Source organism: Dysidea avara, chromosome 15 (genome assembly GCF_963678975.1).
Source record: "Dysidea avara chromosome 15, odDysAvar1.4, whole genome shotgun sequence".
Classification (NCBI taxonomy): domain Eukaryota; kingdom Metazoa; phylum Porifera; class Demospongiae; order Dictyoceratida; family Dysideidae; genus Dysidea; species Dysidea avara.
Genome location: NC_089286.1, coordinates 12,158,334 through 12,180,031, shown reverse-complemented (window position 1 = coordinate 12,180,031; position 21,698 = coordinate 12,158,334). Strand labels below are relative to the sequence as shown.

General features: G+C 38.4%; 1 protein-coding gene across 1 annotated transcript; it reads left to right on the top strand.

Moving 5' to 3' along the window:
• Positions 1 to 18,443: 18,443 nt before the first annotated feature.
• On the top strand, positions 18,444 to 20,642 carry LOC136245291 (zinc finger protein 862-like). The gene has a single exon (XM_066036776.1). It carries the CDS (start codon positions 18,444 to 18,446, stop codon positions 20,640 to 20,642), a length of 2,199 nt encoding a protein of 732 aa, XP_065892848.1.
• The last annotated feature ends 1,056 nt before the right edge of the window (positions 20,643 to 21,698 follow it).

Sequence of the window (21,698 nt, the reverse complement as noted above, 5' to 3'; positions counted from 1 at the left end):
AAATGCCAATTTTTACCTAGCAGTGAATCTAAATCTCTGTAGTGGTGAATCCTATAGTACTGCACTCCACTCCACTAACTCTGCTCTTAGGATATCCAGCTACCTTCAATCCCCCATTAAACATCAAAATGTCAATTGGTACCTTTATCTTAATCTTGGGAGATCTGATTCGGCTGCAAATCAAAGATTTTTTGACTTGGATCCTTAGGTTATCATGAAAGGAATATGGACGGTAAACCTCAGTTGGCAGTTGCTCTTCGCTATGACAAGACTCTAATGATTCCGTACTTCTTGTTGCTGTGGTAGTAGGTGCAATGTCTTCAACTTCCGCAATATCTTTCCACTCGTCATATCTTGTGGCGTAGCCAATATAGTGCACCTTCACCCTACACTGGTCTTGAGACGTCTCCATAATCTGTATTGGATACAACTTATCGATGTCAGTTCCTGCTACCCTGGTTCTTCTTTGCTTTGGTATATCTAATTTCAACAAATCTCTGTAAGTAGCAATGTTTCCTTTCAATTTCCTAGTTCTTTTTACAGCACCGGCCATTTTCCCTACGGAGTACACGGAGTCAATTACGATAGTATACGAAGTTGCACTTAAACGGCTTCATTTGACAAAATGTACAGGGAAATTTTGATATGCCTCCAAGGGGTGTACCCTGTAGGCGTGACAGACCGTTGACCTTATTTTACGCAAATAATTTTTAATTTTTTTTATTCCGGCCCTAATGGCACTCCCATCCTTCCCGATCTCTAGCTAGGAGTTAAACCTAATTTAATTTATAAAAGACAAAAAGCAGACATAGCCTACACAGACCTACAAAACACCGCATGGACTGCCAGCATACAAACAGCAAAACCCCCAGATAGGGGCCTTAAGAAGAATGCCCTGCAGACTACTGACCAAACTGCAGGGAGTGGGAGCATGAAACAGACCCACAAAGGACTGCCAGGCAACAGGCTAAATAGATGTAAAAATGTCTGGGCATTGTGGCACCACAGACAAACAGAGAGTTGCTCTAGCAGATGGCGGTACGCTAGACCACGAGAAATGCCACTCCTGGTGGTTGTCCTCAAAGCAATATCCTGCATGGCACGTGACAAGTAGTATAGGGTTAGGATCAGGTTCAGCTTTGGTTTCTTCTTAACTTTTGGCTTGAATATATATAAAAGTTATACAAATATAACATAGAAACTAAGGACGGTGGGTAGCTAGGAGCCACGTAGCACAGTAGCTGTGATGCTGTGCCCACACAATCAAGGTCCCTGGTTCGATTCCTGGTTGAGGATTTTGTGTATGTGTGTGAGGTCTTATTGTTTAAGTTCTATTTTTATTCATGTGACTTCTGGAACAATAGCAAGACTATATAATTATATAGCAAAATATTATTTGTGTCTACTATAAAAGAGTCATACACCTGTATGCATGCATGTTATATTTGCTGAGACTGTTTTAGTTGGCTGCATTTAAATGCAATCTCCCTACTGCTCCTAGTTATTCCTGACTCATGAATGAATTCTTTACAATCCTTACTAATGGGAGCTTCTTCCAAGCTTAGTGGCCACTTCATAGTTATTAAATCAATTTCTTCCCTGCTCCATCTTCTTAACATTGAAAGCAAATTGAGAGAGGTATATGCTTCTGATGTGTCCATTAGTTCATGATATGTTCTACTCGTTTGCATTGAGTGGCTTAAATGTTTAACAATATTCCGGTGCTTTTGTTGATCCAGATGACGTCGTGCTTCTGATGAAACCAAAATTCTGTAGAGGCCAGGCTGTGGAGGTGACATATCTTTAAGAGCCAATGCCAATCTGATGTGTCTAAAGACCTGATCGTACTCCACACCATTGTAAGCTTTAAAAAATTGTGTTGGAGGGAAGGGTCTTCTGGTACAATTGTTGTCCGTATGTTGTCATAATAGTACTGTAGTATGTCTTCCACTTCTTTCGTGATGACCAGAAGTGCTAATTTCTGTGCTGCGGTCTTATGATGAATGCAAGAGATCACTACCACCTTCATCACCTTCTTCGCACATGTTAAATTCATCTATCGTCAAATTTTGGTTTACCCCAGATTGCTGTCCACTAACATACAGTACAGCTGCTGCTGCATATGCGGTGATGACTCTAACTGAGGTTTTTGTCAGGATTCCATTTGTGACATCAGTGAAGGCTTTAGACAGTCTCTCCTTTACCTACACAACATACATTATTATTAGTTGTGAACCCAAATGTGAAGTATAGACATACCATTGCATGCTCCAAAAATTCATTGGGATCCTGAATTGTGTGCAGAATCAGTTGTACTTTCACAGCACGCTCCTTTTTCTGTATACTTACTCCATTTCCCAGCCCACTTTTCCATTCATCCAGAGTATGAATTACATTGAAATATATCTGCTGGTCATCGATGTCCCTGATAATGTACTTAATGGCCAATTGTAGCCGTCTGATTTTTTCACCAATAGTAGATGGTTTATATATTAGTTTCTCCAGCATTATCTCTCAAGCATGGGTATATTTAGCAAATTCATTTTATCATGTGTATCACCACAGGCTTCCTCCGTAAAACACTGGATGTCTCTTACTGTAGATTTTGCAGTGTCTTTATTCTTTGAACGTGACACTTTCAAGTACGTTTGGAAACCATCATAGTCAAAGGCAGCTGACTACATGAAAATGTATAATAGAAAGTTACACAGATGTGTGTATGCATATAATTGTAACTTACCATTTGTTGTGGTTGATAGATGAAGAGATTGATGTGACTGGAGCAGGAGTAGCAGATGTAACATGGGACTACATGTAAGTAAGACTTGAGTATGTGTTGAGTTACAGCATACCAGTTTACTGTAGTTAATGGTCGCAAAGATTGGTGTGGAAGTAGCTGAAGTGACCTGCGACCACATGTGGCCATCACACTTACGTGTAGGTCAGATAGTCTTAACTTACCACTCCACTGTTATTCGATGTGGTAGACATTGGTGCCACCTCACCAGGAGTAGTTGATGTGACCTGTAAGTCCAACTAGTGTATGGATGTGGTTGTAACATACCACTGCATTGTAGTTGATGTTGGCAGAAATCAGACCAAGAGGAGCTGATGTAACACAAGTCACATTTGTGTACGTGTTGAACTGTAATGTACTGCTGAATTGTAATTGATGTTGGCAAGGATTGGTGCCACTGCACCAGGAGTAGCTGAAGTGACCTGCAATTACATGTAAGTTACATTTATGTATGTAGTTTCGTTGTAACATACTGCTGCATTGTAACTGATATTGGCAGAGATCGGACCGGATGTAACGTGCGATCACATGTGGCCATCCCATATATGGGTTGGTCAGATTTGTATGTGTTAAGTTTTGACTTATACGTGTTAAGTTTTAACTTACTGCTCCATTGTAGGTAATATTGGCAGAGATTGGTGCTGCTGGACTGGGATTAGTTAATGTAGCCTACAATTATAGTGTAAGTCTGACATAAAGAAGAATTTTGTAAATTACCGTTTGGTTTCTACACATAGGCTGTTCACCTTCCAAGATCCAATCTATACGATTTACAAAGTAAATATATATATGCCACTAAATAAAAATAGAACCTAAACTTCATATAGCTTTTTGTATCCCTGGGCCAATAAAAATAGAACCTAAACTTCATATAGCTTTTTGTATCCCTGGGCCCTCCTATTCATAAGTATGTAAAAATTAGGCAGAAATATTATAGTTGATCATCTTACGCATATAGCATTCTTCCTTGCTAGTGACAAAAATTGTAGTCTCTGTACTGATCTCTTGGGTAGAGGTACAAAGCACACTTCCCAGCATGCTTTGGCATGCTGGAACTAGGGGGGTCTGGCGGCATGGCCCCCCCAGGAAATAGATACTAAAATACTGCAATCTGGAGATATTTCCACATAAAATTCATAATATTTTCTGCCTGTAGATATTTTATATACTGCCTTTAGATTATAAGTATGGCTCTCTGAAGCATTTTGTTAATGGAAAAGTTTGGGTAGGTACAGACAACCAAGTTCACGATGTACCGCTCACAATTGCACAACACTGAATAGGTGCATGTTAAAATAATAATGTTGAAAGTGGAAAATTTTGAAATTTGAACAATACAAGATTGAATTTGAGAGCATTTTCAATGGAAATTGTGTACCTGAATCCACTATTGCCATACATATTAACTACACCCTTTAAACAGACCAATGCACTTCATTGTATGTATAGATGCAAGCAGATTTGGAAAATTCCATAACGGAACCAACTATATGCTTCCAGTGAATGTTCTATTAGAGTAGTTAGGTGACTGCTCTATTAGAGTATCTCGATCTTGTACACCTCCAATGCTGATCCAGGTCCTTGTTGCATAAACTTTAGCATAAATCCACTGATAATACCTTGGAAAGATGTTTATAAGGTGGTTTTATGAGTATCTGTATTATTAGTGATCATATAATTATGCTACGACAAAATTTCATTATAATACTCAGCATATTGATCAAGTAAAGCCTAAAAGTGAAGGGGGGGGGGGCTTCAGCCCCCAAGCCACCCCCCCTGGATCCGCCCCTGCCTTGTAGAGAGTTCAGCTGCAAAACAAATCACCCTGTAGAAAGATCAGCTAGAAGAAGTTACCTTGTAGAGAGTTCAGCTACAAAGAAACCACCATGTAGAGTTCAGCTGCAAACAAATCACCTGTAGAGAGTTCAGCTAGAAACAAGTCACCCTGTAGAGAGTTCATCTAGAAGAAGTCACATTGTAGAGAGTTCAGCTACAATGAATCTCCCATGTAGAGAGTTCAGCTGCAAACAAATCACCCTGTAGAGAACTCAGCTACAAACAAATATGCCCTGTAAAAATATCAGCTAGAAGAAGTTACCTTGTAGAGAGTTCAGCTACAAAGAAACCACCATGTAGAGAGTTCAGCTGCAAACAAATCACCTGTAGAGAGTTCAGCTAGAAACAAGTCACCCTGTAGAGAGATCAGCTAGAAACAAGTCACCATGTAGAGAGTTCAGCTAGAAGAAGTTACCTTGTAGAGAGTTCAGCTACAAAGAAACCACCATGTAGAGAGTTCAGCTGCAAACAAATCACCTAGTAGAAAGTTCAGCTATGAACAGATCACCCTGTTGAGAGTTCAGTTAGAAACAAGTCATCCTGTAGAGAGATCACCTAGAAGTATCACCTTGTAGAGAGTTCAGCTACAAACAAGTCATCCTGTAGAGAGATCAATGCAGCTAGAAGAAGTTACCTTGTAGAGAGTTCAGCTACAAAGAAACCACCATGTAGAGAGTTCAGCTGCAAACAAATCGCCCAGTAGAAAGTTCAGCTATGAACAGATCACCCTGTTGAGAGTTCAGTTAGAAACAAGTCATCCTGTAGAGAGATCACCTAGAAGTATCACCTTGTAGAGAGTAAACAAATCACCTGTAGGGATTTCAGCTACAAACAAATCACCTTGTAGAGAGTTCAGCTACAAAGAAATCATCATGTAGAGAGTTCAGCTGCAAACAAATCATCCTGTAGAGAGTTCAGCTATGAAAAGATCACCCGGTAGAGAGTTCAGCTATAAGAAGTCACCTTTTAGAGAGTTCAGCTACAAAGCAACCACCATGTAGAGAGTTCGACTGCAAACAAATCACCCTGTAGAGAATTCAGCTACAAACAAATCTCCCTATAGAGAGACTAGCTAGAAACAAGTCACCCTGTAGACAGATCAGCTAGAAGAAGTTACCTTGTAGAGAGTTCAGCTGCAAACAAATCACCCTGTAGAGAATTCAACTACAAACAGATAACCCTGCAGAGAGTTCAGCTAGAGTCAAGTCACCCTGCAGAGAGAATCCTGTAAAGAGTTCGTTTATGTACACAGCATAATTCATACACAAATACTGACTGTATTTATTCCGTCTATGTTTAGTTGTTGGAACTGATAATCCAAATATTCTACCTTGGTTCAAACAAAAACAGACCACAGCCCCCAATAGTGAGTAACAATAGAATTATTTATAGATTTGAGTTTCGTTTTGTCTCATTATAAGGAGTTTTTAAAAATATTTGTTCCAATACTGAATAAAGACGGGGTTAGAATATGTAGTATTGGAACACTATTTTTGCTATGGTACAAGCAGATCACCCTGTAGAGAGTTCAGCTACATTTCAAGTCACCCAGTAGAGAGATCAGATGCAAATTATCCTGTGGGGATTAATTGACATGTAATAAATATATGCATTATATATATAATTTGTACATTTACTGATAAAATGAGAATGAGTTAAAGTATTTATAAAATCTGCTTCATCTTTTTCCTGTGGTAAAGAAAAATATATAGGTTAAAAAGCCCCATAGCTGGCCATAGGTCGGCTTTGGGGTATACAAATACAAAAAGAAGTGAAATCTAATCAAAAACAGCCAAGCTGTAAAAAAAGGAGTGCGGCCCTTGAAAAGGCTATGGTGAAAAAAGATGTGAAATCGAAGGTGGCGGCCAAGAAATGGCTGTGATGGTAGGTTAATGGTAAAAATTTTAATAACGACAATTCAGGTGCATTTTGTGCCAATTGACCAAGCGGCACCAAAATTCACCTGAATTGTTGTTATTAAAATTTTTACCATTAACCTACCATCACAGCCATTTCTTGGCCGCCACTTTGGATTTCACATCTTTTTCATCATAGCCTTTTCAAGGGCTGCACTCCTTTTTTTACAGCTTAGCTGTTTTTGATTAGATTAAAATTACACGAGGATTAACACACTTGGATCATCGTTCACAGCTATAGCTGTAACTGTAGTCTCTAGAGTCGTGTGGTGAACAACTCCTTGCAGAGGAGTTTACGTTTGGTACTGCAACTACAAACCAAGCAGTGTTATATGATTGTTGCTATCTATGTTACATACCTGAGAAATAATCCAGCAGCGTAGCTTTTGGCTTTGCTGATCCCTATAGTGTGTTATATGTGAAATATAGACTCTTGGAATATAGATACAAACCTTGTGTTTACCATCACTAGTAGCCATCAGTGCTTCTGTTGCAGCCAGGAAGAATCAGGTAATACTACAAAAGAAATAAGTGATTATTTTATATCACTTATGTGTTCTAGTTTCATCCACTGTGAAAGCCAACTCCAGAGTTGTTACACTGGTAGCAGAGGACGGTTGCTGTTACTACATATTTTTGTACAGACATACAATATTATAGGAGTTATAGTAGCTTGTTTTGTGTGGTATTCATTCTTGCTTTCTTTGTTAGTTTATAGTAGCTTGTTTTGTGTGGTATTCATTCTTGTTTTCTTTGTTAGTTATTTTTAGTTCTTTATCATAATTTTTAATTTTTGGCATATATAGATTGATTTTAATAAAAGCAATTCCGCAAATTATTGGCCCTATTACAACCAACTCCCACTTTACAGCATAATTGCACCGGTACAAAAAAAAAAAAAAATATTGGCTCATCGCAAGTTTTGATAGCTTTCTGTGATCGGCGCAGCTAGTTAATCCCTATTCTGCAAAGCGCAATAACTGCAAATTAATGTAGATAATATTGATGCTTGCATGGCTAACAGAGGAGACTCTTGACAATCAACTTAAAGGGGCTTTAGCATCCTTAAATTGAAATTAGCGGGCACTGCTTTTGTTTCCCTCCAGGTTAACATGGCTAAATCCTATATTATTGGCTGATTGTGATTTAGGCGTTGTATTATCTAGTGGAGAAACAGTTTTTTTTTTCTGTTACGTAACTCGCGGCATACAAATTAGCAGCTTAATACAGTTTGTTGGCGGTTTCAATAGACTTCCGGTCAGAATCATTAAACCCCTGCGCGTGCGTATGAGCCGAAGACAGACCAGCGCCAAATGAATTATTTATCATGGATCATCCATACACTACAGGATGGTGAAGTGGGTCTACCTTGCAGTACTACATGCGGGAGGAGGTATTGATGGTGATAGCTTGCGGTAGCTAGTTAAGTACTTAGAAAATGCATGGTGTGGGTCAGTTGTATCAACTTCCAGTAGTAAGCGCCGGATAATTAAAGTACTTGACTGCTTCACAATGAGTTTAAAGTTTAAAAGGGTTTTAATGGTGCACGCTGCATTAGCATAGATACAAAGTTGTAAAATCAGTGCGATAGTTATTCTCAGAGCGCATCCAACGCAACGGAGGGTGAAACAGGCTCGCTAGTCATAGCTATAGCTAGCTAGTGCTGACGATGGGTAGTAAAATATGTAAATTTATCTCCATTGAACTGAATAACACAAATTGTATTTGAAATGTCTTGGAGTGTATTACCTTTTTGCCGAGTTAAGTATAAATGTCTTGTTGTAAGAATAGAAATCGGTATTGAGAATATTGTAGTAATGGTCACAACCTAGGTAGGCTATTTAGAGAATAATTTGTGTATTTAAGGATCTAGTAAAGCTCATATATATTTGTACAAGTGTGCATGTGATCATTAATACATTCACATTGGTGATAATCATCAACAAAACTACACCTTGTAGATGATTTTCACTTTTAACAAACAAGTAAACATTATTCAACACGCAGGGAGTTTGTGAATTACTGGTATTACCCTTATTTGCAAAGAGAAATTTGTGGTGACTAGAGATATTATAGATGAGTGTACCAAACTAACAGCCTAAATCACACCATGAACAGATATACTGTTAACATTGAACAGTACTATTGTATCAAGGGTGGTTAAGGGGTTTGAAAAGGTCCAACACAGGTCAGCATGGTTTCCGTGGTCGTCATTCCACTGTCAGTCTGTTACTGACAGCAGCTTGTCTGGAAAGGCATCACTCAATACAGTGTATTTTTATAGCTAGCTAGTGCTGACGATGGGTAGTAAAATATGTAAATTTATCTCCATTGAACTGAATAACACAAATTGTATTTGAAATGTCTTGGAGTGTATTACCTTTTTGCCGAGTTAAGTATAAATGTCTTGTTGTAAGAATAGAAATCGGTATTGAGAATATTGTAGTAATGGTCACAACCTAGGTAGGCTATTTAGAGAATAATTTGTGTATTTAAGGATCTAGTAAAGCTCATATATATTTGTACAAGTGTGCATGTGATCATTAATACATTCACATTGGTGATAATCATCAACAAAACTACACCTTGTAGATGATTTTCACTTTTAACAAACAAGTAAACATTATTCAACACGCAGGGAGTTTGTGAATTACTGGTATTACCCTTATTTGCAAAGAGAAATTTGTGGTGACTAGAGATATTATAGATGAGTGTACCAAACTAACAGCCTAAATCACACCATGAACAGATATACTGTTAACATTGAACAGTACTATTGTATCAAGGGTGGTTAAGGGGTTTGAAAAGGTCCAACACAGGTCAGCATGGTTTCCGTGGTCGTCATTCCACTGTCAGTCTGTTACTGACAGCAGCTTGTCTGGAAAGGCATCACTCAATACAGTGTATTTTTCTTGACCTAGCTAAAGCCTTTGACTCTGTGCCTCACTCCTGTTTATTATTAAAACTTGAATGTTTAGGAATCAAAGGTGATCTTCTGCGATGGCTAAAGTATTTCCTTACCAAGAGGTCTCAGAGGGTGATTATTTTTTTCAAATTGGCTACCTGTATTATCTGGAGTGCCCCAGGGATCTGTTCTTGGGCCTCTATTGTTTTTATTGTACATTGATGACATCTACCAATCTATTTCTCATAGTTCAGTTCTAATGTTTGCAGATGACATAGCCCTCTACAAGGAAATTGTATCTTCGTCAGACCAAGATATGCTTCAAGATTTGTCAAAAGTTTTTGAATGGTCTCGTAAATGGCAACTAAACTTAAATCCTTCTAAATGTGAGACAATCTGCATTTCTTATAAACGTTCACCTCCTCCTGCAAGCTACAGATTAAATAATCATCTTTTATCCACCAAATCTGTTGTACGATACCTTGGTGTATTCATCAATTTCCACCTTAAGTAGTCGGACCATGTCAAGTATACCGCTGCAAAGGCAACTAGATCCTTAAATATTCTTTGGCATTCTCTTTATACAGGTCCATCTTCTGTTAAAGCTGCAGTTTATAAATGTATTGTCCGTCCTATACTGAAGTATGCTTCTCCAGTATGGTATCTGCACTCATCTGGTGACATCAAACAGCTGGAAAGTGTTCGTGGAAGTCGTTGGAATCCTGCTTGCAAACAATGGTCCAGATCATCTGACTGTTGCTTAGATCAATTGGAGTGGCCATTATTACACCAGAGACAAAACTACTTCACTATCTGTCAAGTACATAAAATCTTACACCACCAATCAGCTATCCCTTCATGGTATTTCTCTGCAGTTAATAGACATTCAAATCCATCAGCCATAGACACCTCTATATAACAACAGCCACTGGATAAAGACCCTTAAAACTTATTTACCTAAAGGCCTCAATTCCAAATATGACATAGAATAAACCACTAAGATCTAACCCAAACCTACTCAATTTGTACTTGACTCTACTGAAGCAAGCCCTACAACAGAACTTCATACCTAAAGACCCCTGTATTGCCTACCCTCTACGGTGATGGAGCCTGTAGACACCAACACCACACCGGACAGACACCATCAGCACTCAATTAGAATCCCTGCTACTCGACAGTGACCTCACAGAAGACCAAATCAAACACATTGACACGCTTGAGGAGAAACTAGAACAAACACACGCACACAAGTTAACACCTACTCATACAACAAAAGTACACACAGAAGAAATGCACACAGAGGGACAGACAACAGAAGAGGATATAGACACCACCACCGAAGACTAAAGCCACTAAGACCCAACACTTTTGGAACCCATACCCACACAGACCACAAAGGACACTACTACCTACACCACGAAGGATACTGCTATCTACACCAACCACAGGACCAATGAGAAAACGACAAACAACCTACACAAAACAGATGATACTACCCCATCCAGTACTCACCTCGCCAACCCCACTGATGACCATCCCAAGCCTAACCTTTGCTGAACTAAGACAGCTACAACAACACCTAGGACTACCCCACCAGTAACTTCACCTCTCCCCAAATAACAAGTTTAATATTGATTGTAATAATATATAATATTCATAATACATCATTAAAACTCCATCCAATGTTGACATGAAATGTACTAGACAAAATCACATACACATCCGGTACTTACACATTCCTAACCCAACTTGTACACGCTCTCACAGTATTTACAAATCCCTCAATCACATACACATCCGGTACTTACACATTCCTAACCTAACTTGTACACGCACTCACAGTATTTACAAATCCCTAACTTACCTAAAGACTTACTTACCCAAAGACTTACTTACCTAAAGGCCTTAACCCCAAGTATTACATAGTGTACACAACACATTAAAACAGAGTGCTAGTGCTACACCAAAACAGGCACTTGCTGATTCATTGCAGAAGTGTGGAGGATTGCTTGGGGCTCGTAGTGTGGGATGTCTTCCAAAGAGTCGCAGTCAAGTTAGGTACCACCAGTCAAAAAACAAACAACCATCAGGAACTGACTCGTTTACTAAAATTATTTACAAAAAAGTTAACAAACAAGTACACGAAAAAATTGGGAATTTTCAACTAGAGTAGGGACCATAGCACATCGATAAAAAGTACTGAAACAAGTTGGAGTAGTCCATGATCACAGTAAAACAATAAGTGTTATATCCCTACTGTGCATTTCTATTAATAAAATGTGTGTACGCGTGTGCCCCATTGTTGCATGAGGCCATGCACTTGGGGTGTCTCAAGGTTAACTCCAGTTCCAAGTTGAGAGGTCTGTAAAATACGTATCAGCTACATTAATGCTCTTTGTTTCATCTTAAATTGGTGAAGAAAGATCAATCGCGTACAATTGCTTGACATTATGTAAACAAGCGCCCTGAAGTCACGTACCGTTTAGTGTACTGCAGTGACACAAAAGATTTTTGAACTCCTCATAAGTAGGCAAATGAAGTTGATATCCAGGTTTTATCAAGAATGCAGTGTTTAACAATTTTACGATTTTTCCAATTACGCAAACATTTTACCCATTGCAATCAGTGGCTTATGCTAAAAAATTAGACTTGCACCATTATATCGGGTTTTTGCAGATCCGGTCACATTTTATGGGTTGAAGTTCATATTAAACAAGAGAGATGAGTTGAAGACATCATATAACTTGCATTCCAATAAGTGTCCCCCAACAGTCATCCCCCAACTACATCTTTGATTCATCTGTTAAACAGAGGAGCCTATCATCACTGGCTTCATCAGGTGTAAAACTTAAATGATTGATTGTTTTCTTGACCTAAGCATGCATGCACTTAAATTTAATGTTGCAACAACGCATATTCCTGTATAAGTTTTCTAGACAAAAATATCGATTGCCCGACTCACTTTTTAAATATCATTTGTTTGCTTGCTCTCCTTAGTATATATATTATGAACTCTTGGTATCATAAACTAACTCTTGCACACTTACATTAACAGAGTAACTATTGTATTGGTGAACACAGTATGGAAACTTAGTTTGGCCACAACCCACAATCAATTATGACACTGAGTAAAGATTAATTGTGATAAATACCAATGCATGTACTAACAACGCAACCATTATCGAAGATTTCAAATTCAGGTAATTGAGTACAGTGGATAAATTCTCACTGACTTGGGTGACTGATTGCCCCATGCATGAAGGTACAGGCTATTGGCATGGGTACTGTAATTTACTATTTTTTCGTTGTAAAATAATTTTCGTCTACAAAATTTGCACGAAAACTTTTATACAAGATCGAACTACTCTAAAGAGCAGTCATTTACGTAAATCATATGAAAATATTTTTATACGAAAACTTTTATCACAAAAAAATTTTGCACAAAAATTAAGCGAATTACGGTAATTGGTAGCTAGATATACATATATGGTAGCATTTGTATACATACAGTAGCTGTACAGAAGCCAATTACAAATGATGTTAATTGCATTCTATGATTACATTATTATCATTGGCTGCCACCGCTGATGTCACAACTAAATACATATATCACAATAACTATTTTGGTGGCCACTACAGCTTGGCTGTTTTGCTATAGATATACATTTCTTGTCATTACAAAGCTTTAGGGCATACTTTTATTACAGGAACGTGAGGACGACTGCAGATTTTTTTTTATTTGTGGTCTATATGCCTATTCAAAATAGTCCATTGTTCATAAACTTATGTTTTGGTATTGTAAAACTCTCTACAGAGTAATCAACTTGAACTCTCTACAGGGTAACTTTAACATAGCTCAGCCATTTCTTAGTTGCAACCTACTTTTTCACCTGGGCTTCACCTTTTCTATGTGTTTTGGTAAAAGTAACGTTATCCTTGCACATAATTCTCTCAGCTGTGTTTGTGTAGGTTAATGCATACTTTTAAAAAAACCACATATAGTACATAATTACAGGATATGAATAGTGGTTGATAACCACTGTTGTAAAGAGCTGATATTCAAGATGACCAATCAATTGCTATACACTGTGTGTATTATGATCAATAGTGTTGTTTGAAGCAGTAAAGGTGAGTTGCTAATAGAGTAAACTATTTCATACATCCTGTATGCTTATTCTTAGTGCATGCATTCGTGGCAGCAGCTTTTGAGAAACAAATTTTAATTTTACGAGCTTTAAAAAAACATGATTGCATAATTCGCTATGTGGAATTTCGGTGAAAATATTGCCTTTATGAAAACTTTGCCCCTTGCTTAGCTATATATTTACATATATTTTGTACAGCGATAATTATCTAATCCAAAACAGCCAAGCTGTAAAAAGTGCAGCCCTCAAAAAAGCTGTGGTGAAAAAAGATGTGAAATCCAAGAAAAATTTTAATAACAATTCAGGTGAATTTTAGTGACGTTTCGTCTTGGCACAAAATTCACCCAAATTGTCATTATTAAACTTTTTACCATTAACCTACCATCACAGCAATTTCTTGGCCGCCACCTTGGATTTCACTGCTTTTCACCATAGCCTTTTTGAGGGCCGCACTCTTCTTGACTGTTTTGGATTAGATTTCACTTCTTTTTGTATTTGTGTATCCCAAAGCTAGCCTATAACTGGTTTAGGAAATTTTTTAACTTATCTTTTTTACAGAAAGAAGAAAATATGAAGCAGATGTTAAATACTTTAAATATTTCTGATTTTATCAGTAAATGTACAAATTATATATAATACATATATTTATTACAGAAACTCTCTACATGGTGGTTTCTTTGTAACTGTACACTCTACAAGGTGACTTCTTCTAGCTGACCTCTCTACAGGGTGAACTGTTTTTTTGTAGCTGAACTATCTACAAGTTAACTTCTTCTAGCTGATCACTCTACTGGGTGATTTGTTTGTAGCTGAATTCTTTACAGGGCGATCTGTTTGTAGCTGAACTCTCTACATGGTGGTTTCTTTGTAGCTGAAACTCTCTACAAGGTGACTTCTTCTAGCTGAACTCTCTACAAGGTGAATTCTTCTAGCTGAACTCTCTAAAGGGTGATTTGTTTGCAGCTGAACTCGCCACAAGGTAACTTCTTCTAGCTGATCTCTCTATGGGACGTTTCTAGCTGATCTCTCTACAGGGTGAATTGTTTCTAGCTGAAAACTCCTACATGGTGATTTGTTTGCAGCTGAACTCTCTACATGGCAGTTTCTTCGTAACTGAACTGTCTACAAGGTGACTTCTTCTAGCTGAGCTGTCTACAGGTGATTTGTTTGCAGCTGAATTCTTCTACATGGTGATATCTTTGTAACTGAACTCTCTACAAGGTGACTTCTTCTAACTGATCTCTCTACAGGGCGATTCGTGTGTATCTGAATTCTCTACATGGTGATTTGTTTGCAGTTGAACTCTTTACATGATGGTTGCTTTGTAGCTGAACTCTCTACAAGGTGACTTCTTCTAGCTGAACTCTCTACATGGTGGTTTTTTTGTAGCTGAATTCTTTACAGCGTGATTTGTTTGCAGCTGAACTCTCTACATGGTGGTTTCTATGTAGCTGAACTCTCTACAAGGTGACTTCTTCTAGCTGAGCTCTCTACAGGTGATTTGTTTGCAGCTGAATTCTCTACATGGTGATATCTTTGTAACTGAACTCTCTACAAGGCGACTTCTTCTAACTGATCTTTCTACAGGGCTATTCGTGTGTAGCTGAATTCTCTACAGGGTGATTTGTTTGCAGCTGAACTCTTTACATGATGGTTGCTTTGTAGCTGAACTCTCTACAGGGTGATTTTGTTTGCAGCTGAACTCTCTACATGGTGGTTTTTTTGTAACTGAACTCTCTACAAGGTGACTTCTTCTAACTGATCTCTCTACAGGGTGATTTGTTTGTAGCTGAACTTCTACAAGGTAACTTCTTCTAGCTGATCTCTCTACGTTTGCAGCTGAACTCTCTACATGAAGGTTTCTTTGCAGCTGAATTCTTGACAATGTGATTTGTTTGCAGCTGAACTCTCTACATGATGGTTTCTTTGTAGCTGAATCTCTACAAGGTGACTTCTTCTAGCTGAGTTCTCTACAGGTGATTTGTTTGCAGCTGAACTCTCTACATGATGGTTTCTTTGTAACTGAACTCTCTACAAGGTGACTTCTTCTAACTGATCTCTCTACATGATGGTTTCTTTGTAACTGAACTCTCTACAAGGTGACTTCTTCTAACTGATCTCTCTACAGTGTGAATTGTTTGTAGCTGAACTTCTACAAGGTAACTTCTTCTAGCTGATCTCTTTACGTTTGCGGCTGAACTCTCTACATGATGGTTTCTTTGCAGCTGAATTCTTTATAGTGTGATTTGTTTGCAGCTGAACTCTCTACATGGTGGTTTCTTTGTAGCTGAACTCTCTACAAGGTGACTTCTTCTAGCTGAGTTCTCTACAGGTGATTTGTTTGCAGCTGAACTCTCTACATGATGGTTTCTTTGTAACTGAACTCTCTACAAGGTGACTTCTTCTAACTGATCTCTCTACATGATGGTTTCTTTGTAACTGAACTCTCTACAAGGTGACTTCTTCTAACTGATCTCTCTACAGGGTGATTTGTTTGTAGCTGAACTTCTACAAGGTAACTTCTTCTAGCTGATCTCTTTACGTTTGCGGCTGAACTCTCTACATGATGGTTTCTTTGCAGCTGAATTCTTTATAGTGTGATTTGTTTGCAGCTGAACTCTTCATGGTGGTTTCTTTGTAGCTGAACTCTCTACAAGGTGACTTCTTCTAGCTGAGTTCTCTACAGGTGATTTGTTTGCAGCTGAACTCTCTACATGGTGGTTTCTTTGTACCTGAACTCTCTACAAGGTGACTTCTTCTAACTGATCTCTCTACAGGGTGATTTGTTTGTAACCGGACTCTCCACAACAGAGTACAATATAAGGGAAAATTATTGCTCGGACAGAATGGCCAATCAAAAGTAAATTTGATTGGCCATTTCTGAAATTGCATGGCCATAAGATAGAGGTGTACTATCCTGGTGTGCGAAACACACCCCGTAGTGCGAAGCACAAGCCTTCAAGGGGAGTTAGAGGGCATGCCACCCCAGGAAATTGTTGGAAAAGGGTCACTCTAAGATTGAATCTGAGACCACTTTCAGCTACTTATCACTGAACTTTATGCACATACATTTTACAGAAAATTAATTGTTTATTAGTAATACATGTACAAAATTTGTATTGTTGCATACATATTTTACAAAAAAAGAAACTATGAATCAATGTATTGTACAGCCAGTTTGTAAATTTAGTTAGGCTAAATGTTTTGCTACAAGTGGTGTTGAGTCAACACAGATTGAATTATAACTGTCCAACTAGCTATTTCTCTTGTAAATTGCAATAGATCAAAACTTACTCTCGAACCTGCTGTGTGCAGAACACTTTTATCACCTGCCTTTATTTTCACTCTCCAGCCAGTGCTGCATCTCTACACATTTTCTAACCACGAAATGGCCATCTTGTACTTAATATCGTACCTCCACTTCGCAAATATTAATTACTTTCTTTTCTTCTCCTGGAAAGCACCACTCGTGTAGTCAGTGTAGTGATCGCTTCTTCACAACATCGACTGTAACCCACAATCCATAATTGGGATAAACACGAGGTGCAGTGCTCTAGCTTACGCATCTGCATCGAGTCACATGCTTCGACGGGATCAAGACTTCAGGCAGCAATTAAGTAGCTTCGGTAAGGAAAGGTAATGATACGATAATAATAATAACTATAATAATAGCATGTTATAAAGACTAACGATAAAGAATTATAGTTGTGAAAAATTTGGTAGGCACACATGGCCGACCAACGGCTACATTGATCGGTCAACAGCATCACTTGGTCAGAAAATGACCGATGGCCGACCGTTATATTGTGCTCTGCCACAAGGTAATTTCTTCTAGCTGATCTCTGTACCCGGTGAATTGTTTGTAGCTGAAGTCTCTACAAGGTAACTTCTTCTAGCTGATCTATCTACAGGATGATTTGTTTGTAGCTGAACTCTCTACAGGTGATTTGTTTGCAGCTGAATACTCTACATGATGGTTTCTTTGTAGCTGAACTCTCTACAAGGTACTTCTTCTAGCTGATGTCTCTACAGGGTTGTAGTTGAACTCTCTTCATGATGGTTTCTTTGTAGCTGAACTCTCTGCAAGGTACTTCTTCTAGCTGATGTCTCTACAGGGTTGTAGTTGAACTCTCTTCATGATGGTTTCTTTGTAGCTGAACTCTCTACAAGGAAATTTCTTCTAGCTGATGTCTCTACAGGGTCACTCAGGGGCATACGGAGGGGAGTTTCCAGGGGTTTCAGGAAACCCCTTTGGATTTTACACAGTACTTGAAACATTAATAAATTGAAACTTCGGGTTTCCAGAATCTGGAATCTGGCATGGAACAGAACACATTTTAAACTTTTATAATAGTTTCTCACATGATAGCAACACTTATAACATTGCTCTGAATTATGATTTTGGTGAAAAGATCGAGATACTCTAATAAAGCAGTCAGACAATATTAACTACTCTAATATAACAGTCACTTAGCTGTAGTAGAAACCAGTGTTTTTGATAAGGCTATATGGCGCGCCATTGGCGCTAGCCATCCTCCACTGGCCCACTTATAAACAGAACTTAGCACCAGGCTGGCGCAGTGTAGAATTTATTAGCGCCAATGGAGCAAGTGCAATTTAATAGCAAAGCGCCACTGGCACTTAACATTTACCTGAGTTTTGATAAGGTAATGTCTTTTAAACGTGAATAACATTACTTATATCAACAATTAAGTAGCCAAGCGGTCCCATAGAGCTTCCTCCATTAGTCTTCGCTATGGTATTTGTATGTCAATGACCACAGATACCCGAGCGCAAATACATTATCCAATTAACATTGTAAGGCTTCAGTCACGTGTTTACAGATGTCAGCTTCGAAGAAACAGCGATTGCTCAGTCCATTTGTCAGGGCTGAGCTATCATCCAGTGGAGTACTAGAAGACACTGAGACTTTACCTTCTTCATCTTCATCGAGCACAAGTGAAGAAATGGCGACAAACCTCCATCACGACATTAGCACGAGAAAGTTTTTACCACGTTGGAAATATCTATTCCCATGGGTTGAGGTTGAAGATGATGAATGCAGCGAAGAATTTATAGAAAAACTATACTGTCGTGAGTGTAGAGCAGCAGGACTGAAAAATGATTTTTCACTTGGGAAGGTTCGTCAGTACCTCAGACGTCACGCTGATTCGAGCGACCATTCACGGATTGCTCCGCAGGTTACTGCTATTGCTAAAACCACCAGTTCCATGTTTAAAGCACCTAAAACATCTGCTTCTGAAAGAGAAACGTTGGGACTGTTAATTAACATCCATTTCTTGGCTACAAATGGACTTTCAATGAATAAAGGAGCCCCACTTCATTCTCTTGTAGATTTTCATATTTTATTTCATGACAAAGAGCCAGTGATAATTGAAGATGATTTGGAAGAGGTATCATCTCTATCTACAACAGCCAGCACTTGGTTGTCTAAGACCCATAGGAGCACCTACAGCACTTGGGAATTTGTGCATGCTCTTAATGCTGTAACAGAGAGTGAAGATGTTGCTAAATTACAAAAGGCAAGGTATTTTTCTTTACTGTTAGATGAATCCAATGACATTTCATGTGCCAAAAATCTTATGGTTTATTGTCAGTTTTTGGATAGAGAAAACAATAAAAAAGAATTGAAATTTATGAAATTGTTGGCTTTGAAAGAATGCGATGCGGATTCAATTTTCAAATCAGTGGCAGAATATTTTCATGAAATTGATGTTTCAATGGATAAAATGATCATGTTTACTAGTGATGGAGCATCAGTGATGCTTGGGTGCAGTAATGGTGTTCAGGCCAAGTTGAAATCTGTCGTGCCACATTTAATGGAATTTCACTGTGTTGCTCATCGAGAAGCGTTATCAGTTAGCCAGGCCTACCAGTCTGTTGAATATTTTATTCAAATAGAAAGCATACTCCGTGCGATTTACTCATATTTTTCGCACTCAAGCGTGCGAACTGAGCGATTAAAGCTTGTGTTTAGTGTGCTCAATAAGAGGTTTGTTAGGATACAAAAGCTGTTTGATATCCGCTGGCTGAGTCAACTCCAAGCTGTAAGGGCTGTTGTGCGTTCTTATGAAGTACTAGTTACATATTTTGAGGATCAGTCTAATAAAGATATCACTGCTGATGGAATTGCAAAAAGACTAAAAAAGTATCGGTTTGTTGTGTCGTTACATTTCTTGTGTGATATTCTTAGTACCCTTGGCCAATTAAACAAAACATTTCAAATACCTACTTACCACCCATGTGATGCACACAGAAAAGTTACTGAAGTTATTAAAGCCCTAAAAAACAGGTATTTACAAAAAGATATACGATGGGGTCCTTACACTACAGAATGCATTGAAGGAATTGCACATCACACAATACAGGTTGAAGAAACAGAATTACAAAAGCAGATGGAGGAAAAGAAGAGGCTTGAGACAGATGTAGCCAAATTTGTTCAGGCTATAGTCAACAATTTAACAGCTCGCTTTCCAAGTAGTGATATTATTCAAGCAGCAAGAATATTTGATCCAGCTGCAGTTCCTGGTTCTGATACAAATTGTGCAGCATATGGAGAAAGAGATCTGCTGTTACTGACTAGTCAGTATTCATCATTTGTGGATCACAATTTGTGCTCACTGGAGTGGGATACTCTGAAGCATTGTATGAAGATAAGCTATGCAAGGTATTCTCTGAGGGAGTTCATGCTGAAATTAGCTACTGATGTTACACTTATAATGCACTACCCTTCTCTCTCTAAACTAGCAGAAATTGTACTGATATATCCTTCTAGTACTTCTGAAGTAGAAAGAGGCTTTTCTTACCAAAATGCTACAAAGACAAAATTCCGTAATCGGTTGAGTGTGTGTCACCTCGACCAGCTGCTTAGATTAAGACTTAATGCATCCAAGCCTGCAGAATTTCCTTTTCACGAAGCATACAAAAAATGGGTTGAAACTAAGCACCGTCGTTACGTTATACCTCTGCCTGAAAAGCAAAATATAGACTTAGATGATTCAGACTCATCAGACTCAGAGTAATGTTTTTCATTATCAAACTGTAGTATACTCTGTATTGTAGTGTGACCTAGTGTTCTTAGTGATATTATTGTAATACATAGTGTGTAACTTGACATGACTTGAAAAGAAACGTATATATACATACATGATTTAATTGAGTGAATGCCAGGGTTTATAGTGTCAGGACAAACATACACACTAGTACACTGTATGGACACAAGCACTGTACTGTTTCTTTGTGCTGCCTAAGCAGAAGGGTTGGCATTGTATTTGTGGGAATGTAGCAACCAACTGGTACTTGTTAGTAGAATAAACTGTCACACATGAGTCAGACAGTAGGCTCCTGTCAAATTCAATTATGGTTGGAAAATGGGCTATTTGTCAGGAATTTGTTTATTGTAAACCCTGGTGGATGCTTTTCACATTGACACTGTTTAATTATGATTGTGGAATAGTGTGCTCCTTGAGTCCTTGACGTGACTTGATGGTACCTAAAATGATGCACACATACATAATCTGAGTGAATGCTCTTCACAACATAACATGTACACTACAAGAAAAAAAATTCCCTAACAAAAAAAATCCCTAACAATAGATTTCCTTCTGCTCATGGCGCAAGAGCAAACAAATCTGGCTCAACAGCATGGTGGGTTGGGCCAATTTGGTGCAAGTTGGTAGCTTTATCAAAAACCCTGGTAGAAACCCCTTTTCAAAATTCCTGCGTACGCCCCTGTCACTAGTTTGTAGCTGAACTCTCTACATGGTGGTTTCTTTGTACCTGAACTCTACAAGTTGACTTCTTCTAGCTGATCTTTCTACAGGTGATTTGTTTGTAGCTGAACTCTCTACAACGTAACTTCTTCTAACTGATCTCTCTACCAGGTGATTTGTTTGTAGCTGAACTCTCTACGTGGTGGTTTCTTTGTAGCTGAACTCTCTACAAGGTGACTTCTTCTAGCTGAACTACCTCTTCCCGTAGTTGAACTCCCTACAGCAGGGGTCAATATAAGTGTTTGTGGTTGACCTGTCATCTTGTCAGATCAAAATTGAAATGATAGGGTATTCAAGTGGTTTGAT